This window comes from Physcomitrium patens, chromosome 4 (assembly GCF_059467195.1).
Source record: "Physcomitrium patens ecotype Gransden chromosome 4, ASM5946719v1, whole genome shotgun sequence".
NCBI classification, from domain to species: domain Eukaryota; kingdom Viridiplantae; phylum Streptophyta; class Bryopsida; order Funariales; family Funariaceae; genus Physcomitrium; species Physcomitrium patens.
In genome coordinates this window covers 22,211,835-22,219,137 of record NC_143413.1, presented here as the reverse complement: position 1 = coordinate 22,219,137, position 7,303 = coordinate 22,211,835, and the positions used below count along the sequence as shown (strand labels likewise).

The following is a 7,303-nucleotide window of genomic DNA, read 5'->3' as shown; positions in this document are numbered from 1 at the left end:
AAAATAAACGAAGAAATACATACAAATAAAGAAATACATACAAATAAAGAAATAATGAAATGTGCATAGTGTACAAAGGGCGTCGTCACTTTTCCCTTCGTTGGTTGAGAATCATTCAGAACAAAAAATCTTTTACCGTGCAATTGACTGCCGAGCCGAAGAAGAGAATGACAAAGGATGAGAAGGACGTCGAAGGACGAGAAGAGTCCCGAGCGAGCGAATAAAGGAACGAATGTCGCGTACAATTTGAGGATGAAAGCAAAGGGAAGGAGGAGGGGATGCGAAAAGAAGCGTCCGATGCGGAGGGACAATTGAGAGAGGGGAAGCTCCGAGAAGCGGGCCACGAGAGGAAGACGGCACATCTGGAGAGGAGGATCACCAGCTTTGCAGCTCCTGCGCTGTCGCGGCGTTCCCGAGACGCTGCATTTTAGTGGTCAGATCCGGCCATTGTATTGAATCGCGATATTTGGGAGCGTGACTTGAGAGGCCGCGGGTGGTGGGTAGTTAATTCGGTCGCCGGGAGGGTGCAGAATTCGAGAGCCATGATTCCGTTTGCCAGCCTCCCCGAGGCGGAGGAGGCCCTGGGTCGATCGTTGACGCTCTGGGAAGAGCTGTGGTGGAGCAAGACGCACAATGTGAGTGACTACACATTGTATTGCATGAACATCATCTTCCTCTTTGTCATTTTCTCGGTCGTGCCCTTGCCCTATGTGCTGCTGGACGTGTTGAAGGTGAAGAGCGCCGAGAAGTACAAAGTGCAGGCCGGGGTGCATAACGAGCCATCCGCGACATGGCGGTGTTACAAGGTGGTTATGTGGACGTTTTTCACCGTGGTTGGCCCGTTGCAGCTCTGTTCCTTCCCTGCCGTGAGGTTGATAGGGGTTCGGTTCGGTCTGCCCCTGCCGGCTGTCAGTGAGGTGTTGATGCAGCTTACTGTGTATACCATAGTTGAGGATTTCGGGAACTATTGGTTGCATCGCTGGTTGCACAATGGTTGGTGGTACGATGCCATTCATTCTGTGCACCATGAGTTCTCCGCGCCGATGAGCTTCGCCGCCCCTTATGCACATTGGGCGGAGGTTGTGATTTTAGGGGTTCCTACCTTCGCGGGTCCAGCGATGGCGCCTGGCCATATCATCACCTTCTGGCTTTGGATTGCAATGAGGCAGTTGGAGGCTCTCGAAACTCACAGCGGATACGATTTCCCTTGGAACCCCACGCGCTTGATTCCCTTCTACGGAGGGGCAGAGTATCACGACTATCACCACTTCGTCGGCGCTAAGTGTTCAAGCAACTTCGCCTCTGTTTTCACGTACTGCGACTGGCTATACGGCACCGATAAGGGATACCGTTACATGAAGGAGGTGCACAGGAAAGAGGCGATTGCGAAGAGCAAGGAACAGGAGAAGAGAGAAGCCGGGTGGCTTCGGGCTGATGATTTGAAACCCATACCCTCCTTCCTGTCCAATGACATCAAATCCTCGTAATCTCCGCTTTCATCTCAGCGGCACAACGACTTGGCGCTTCTTTCAGTATGGAACACTCCAATCCAGGATTTTCTGATTGGTGGGGTTGAGTATAACCACCCACCACATAGATCTGAATCGAGACACATCTTCGACTGACGTTGCATGGAGGACACGCACCAGTGCTCAAACAGGAGCTCACTGTGTGAAATTACTCGGTCAAGTGACATGAATGCAACAGGTTTTGCTCCTAACTTGGCAATCTTAATCTGTTCCCTACTCAGATGTAGTCCTGAGAGTGGTATTAGTCATCTGGGTGTGATATGTTCATTCTATGCTATGAATCTACTGTAGCATATGTTCCACAGTAGTAGCTCCTGGTATCATTCAGTGTGATGTAGAGTAGGTCAGCGAGCTGGAGTTTATCCCGAGCTCTTCCCTTACTACCAGTAGGTAACGGATTCAAGGCTCTGCCAACTGCTCTGCATGTTGTTCCTTTTTCTAATTTGACTTGAACAACGAGTCACTGAATACAGCTTGTGCTTGATAATGGATGACTGGTGTTGGGTGGCATCTACTCCTAAGCACTTTATTTCCTTTATTGTCTATCCTGAACTGAAGTGGTTGGGTTTTGTCCACGAATCGGTAGTGCGTTGTGGGTTCATTTAAAAATTATTGTCACGTTTACACATTGTGAAGAGTGAGCTTGGAACTCGTTTCTTGTGTTTGATGATGTAATCATCAGTTTTACAACCAGCTGATGTGAAGAATTAGTGTGAGATAAAACAGAGTCAACTTATAGTTTTTGAGAATTAGTGCTTGTTGGGTGAAAATGTGGTGGTCTTGTTGTGTATGAATGATATTTTAGAGTTTGTAACATGCTGGTTTATAAAATACATGTTATTAAACATGTATTGGTTTATAAAATACAGCAATTGCAATTTAATGATATAATTTTTGTTATTGAAAAATAATTTCAGAAGCGATTCTTTCTTTAGTTATTTTTACAAAAAGTATGCAGCAATCTAAGAATAGTCCAGCTTTTAATCAAGAAGCCAAAATTTAAGCTGGTCACATTAATCAAATAACATGATAAAAATCCTACAATCTGATAGATGTGACCATTTTAATCTTTTTATTTACTTGAAAACAGTAATTGCAGGCAACTACCAAAATTGGACAAACAGTCTTAAACAAAAAAAAATACGAACTGTATTACCAATCAAAAAACTTAATTAGTATGAAGAGTAAATTTTCTTAAATTCAACACCATGACTTAATTCTAATGTGAGATCATATCATATTTAGTATGGTTCAAAATAATTTTGTGAATTATTATATAAGGTTCTTTATATATATATATATATATATATATATATAGATAAGGTTCTTTATATATATATATATATATATATATATAGATATATATGTTTATTTTTTCAATTATAAATTGCATTCTTAATAGAAAATTGTAAATTATACATCCCCAATTGATTTTGCTATACCCCATGGAATCTCTTCTTAGATAACTAGCTAATAATATGTCTCTTTTGTATATTTTTTCCTTTTCTTTTTATTTTAGCTTTAAGGAGGAGTGGTGGTTGAGAGGAAGACAATGAATATTGTATGATAAAACAAGTTGCAAGCTATTTTACAAAAAAAATATATATTTTTTAAAGAACTATATAATTCATTTTATTATACTAGTAAGAGTATTAATTAATTTGGTTGCAAAAAATTAAAAAAACTTATTTTTTAATTTCTTTGGGATTAAATATTGGTCTCCCAAATGTATCCTAAGCATAGAAGTTAGCTTTTTAGTCAATTTAAGTTTTTTGGAGGTCACATTGGATATATTGCTAACAATTCTTTCTTTATATTATGGATATTATATGGCATTAAATTTAGTTTCCAAAGAATTTTCAATATGGATGATACATAGCTAGTTTCTTAGATTTATTCTTTGTAAAAAAAAAAAAAATGAAAATAAAAGTTCTTTTCATTGCAATTGAGGTTAGAAGAAATTATATTTGCTGCAAAATTAGAGGAAATTAAGAAAATTGTGATTTTAGAGATGTAAATATAGCAAAAAAATTAGTTAGGTATTATTAATAAGTTTGTATCTAATTTAGAAATGTGATAACTTTTTGAAAAGTTACATTTTAACAATTTTTGGACATAACTTGAACATTTTATATTTTACATTTTGTGTAGAGCAAGTATCAACTTAATTTCAAATTTATTAATTGACATGCATGGGATTTAAAATTTGATCAGGACTTACAAGGCTATTAAAAAAATAAGTGCCTACAGATGCTAGGTAATCATACCATTTTATATAAATCACTTATGTTTTCTAATATGATAATTCCTCCATTTACTAACTATAAAAATTCAATGACTTTATTTAATGACTTCAAAACATCAAAATGTGAAATAACAAAAAATGATGTATTTTATTGCATTATTTACAACTAATTAAATTACAAATCACTCAAATGTCAGCAAGATCTCAATTTCGGTTAACAGAAATGCAATAACCACATAAGATTAGAACCAAAAAGCCCCAGTACAAATTTATAACATTGTAGTACCTTCATAACAAATTATAAGAGTAAAAACATATGCAATACATGTTTTAAAAACACTCTTTTTAGAAATTAAATATAATGTATTGTTTAAATTCAAAAAGTTCCAAATTATGAATATTGATTAATATTTTATTATTATTTTTATTACTATAATCTTTTAATTATATCTATTTTTGTATTTTTTTTATTTTTTAATATTTTTTCATACATAAGTTATTTGTGTCACAGATTGTAAAATTGACTACTACATAAAAATAGAAATTATACAATTTTAGTAATATTTTAACTATTTATTTCAGAACATATAATTAATTTATCTTAATTTAAAACATAGCTTTTGATGAGAAATTAGATTAAAATTAATAGTCCACATGGCTATAATTTACAATAATTAATATACTCTACTTGTTGTTGTTGTTGTTGTGATTTTTTTATTTAAATTTTTTTTAGTTTTTATTAATTATATTTTTTAATCAATAATATTAGTGATTTAAGAAATATCATTTTAATTATAAAACATAAACATTAGCTATTATTCTAAGGTATTTTAGATTTTTTTTAATGAAATAGAGATTTTTAATAGATATTGCAAAAAAACATATAATGCTTGTATATGAATTATTTTTTAAATTTCTTTACTTAACATATCTAATATGAAAAGAAAAACATATTATCAAATTTTTGCTATAATTTAAAAAATCATTGCATAATACGATATTTAGATCTATAATATTTTATTTGATTAATAATTTTATTTATAAAAAAAAAATAGTGCTATATATATATTTTTTAAGATTTAAAAATTTGATGCACTTAGTAAATGCAAGTATTTCAAGACATCTAAACTTTTAACTATAATGGCAAGCAATAATTAAAATTATTTTTTCTTTACATGCATGCTATTTTTAAATATACAAAATTAATTGATTTTTTACATGTGAAATTTAAACTATTAATTGAACAATTGTAATATTTTTGATAGTATTAGTATATTAGAAAATAATTTTGTATTTTTTATTGATTATAATCAAACTTCCATATCTTATAAAGATGTCATGGACATACTTATCTAGATAAGAAGTATTATAATGAAGGTAAATATAGATAGCTTTAATATTATCTTGTAGCAAAGCTTCTTAGAAGCTTCATAGATGCATAATTGACTTTATTCATATTTATGGTTAATTGGTTAGTTAGAAACTTAGCCAACAAATTAGCTGTATTTTGCATGTGTAGGTAGTTTGAGGTACAAGCTAACAATGTGGTGTGCTAATAGGAAACTTGTCTTGCAAGTTAAAACACAAGTCTTATAAATTGGACACATATAGATTGTTGTTTTATAACTCCTAGTTAAATAATATATATGGATTCAAGAGTAAAGCCTTCTTCAATCTTATTAATGACTATCTAATCTTTAGATTTGTTTTAAGACTTTCTAATCTTCTTGTCTTTGACATTAGCCATTTAAGTTTAATATTATACCATTTTTGAGTAATTTTCTTATCTTTTTGAATGACACAAAAATTTATTCATCTTTTAATTCTTTGAAATTCATAATCTTAATAATTTGATAAGAGTATTAATTTGTTGTTTTTGTTCTTGTTTTTAGAAGTGAATGGATTATGTCACATCTATTATTGTATTTTAAAGGTTGTGGACTACGACCTTAAGAATAACTTTTAGTTTTCTAAATACTAATTATTTTCTTCAAAGAAAGTAGACTACTTTTATTTGTAGGAATTTTTATTTGATATTAGAGGTTACAAATTATCCTCCTCTAATTTGACTTGTGAATTTATTTGAATCATCTATAAAAGGAAAAATTATGGATGCTACTCACAAAATAAGTGAAAATAGATTTTCAATTATTGTACATCTTTAGAAGCTTTTGAATACTCTTAGGATCAAAATCTCACATATTTTTAATATGAACTATGGAAGTACTATTTCTACACTTATTGAAGAAGTTAATAATGAAGTTCAAACTCTATATTAAGAAGTTGTGAAATTAAAAGAAGCAAGTAGATTAAATTTACAATTGAATGTAAGAAGCTTTATTTCTATAAATATGAGAGAAACAAGGATAAATATGCCATAGAAGTTTGACAAAATAAGTTTAAAGTTTCAAAGATTTCTATAACAAGTGAAGTTCTTTTTAAGATTGTATTCTTTCCAATATTCCAATGGATTTATTCAAGTTAGATTCATAAGTATATGTCTATCTAAGAGTGCTTTTTCTTGATTTGACATTTGATGGAAAAAGATTCATAATTCTTTTATAATCTTAATTAATTCTTATAAGTCTTCGTGGCTACATTTAGAGAAAGTGATTAAAAAAAGGTAGTAGAGACCAAACTCCAATCTTTATGAAAGATCATGCTCAACAACCATATATACTACAAAATTCCAAAACCTTGTTTGTAACGTAGATTAAAATGACAACGTCCTTATTAATCAATTTTAATATACATTGAAAGGCAATGCCAAAGATTTATTTTTGATAATGTCAAGAATAGATTCATTAGAGCAATTTATTGCTCAAGCAATTACATGCAAGAATCAAGTCTTTGAAAGATGCCAAGAACAAAGGTCTAATTGAAGAGATACAAGTCAAGTTGTAGTGACAACTTCTAAGTTTGCAGAAGCTTATTCATTAAGATTGAAATCTATGCAAATTGATATGATATGTTTTAAATATCTTATTGAATAAGAAAATATTCAATGTTGTCAAAAATGATTGTACTTATATTATGAAGAACCTAAACACACTTCTCAAAATCATCCAAAGAAACAACATAATCACAAAATAAGGAGCATAGTTGCTAAAGAAGATGATATGTTAAAAAATAAGTTTTTTATACTATAATAGGAACCATGTAATTGGAATCTTATGTAACACCTAATGAAGGTCTTATTTTTTCTTCAAATCTTTCATATTATTTTATAATAGAAGTTTCTTTTGGATCAATAAATCACAAAGTCTTTGCTTTATTAGATTTAAGAGCTTTAGCTTATTTTTATTGATGAAGCTTTTATTAAAAAATAAGAAATATCTTTAATAAAAAAAAATAAAACCATCTATGTAAAAGTCATAGATAGTTTTTTTTTGTCCTTTAAAAATATTATCTATCAAATAATTCTATTAGATGTAGCAATTAAAGATCATAATATCTTATTAATATTTAATTTGATTAGATCTCCTTCTAATTCAATTATTTTGAAATTATTGTGGCTAGAATTAAAAAT

At 30.9% G+C, this 7,303-nt stretch overlaps 1 protein-coding gene across 1 annotated transcript; it reads left to right on the top strand.

Annotated features, from left to right (window-relative positions):
- Positions 1-285: 285 nt before the first annotated feature.
- On the top strand, positions 286-2,020 carry LOC112281769 (methylsterol monooxygenase 1-1). The gene has a single exon (XM_024518645.3). It carries the CDS (start codon positions 543-545, stop codon positions 1,485-1,487), a length of 945 nt encoding a protein of 314 aa, XP_024374413.1. The 5' UTR covers positions 286-542; the 3' UTR covers positions 1,488-2,020.
- Positions 2,021-7,303: the final 5,283 nt, after the last annotated feature.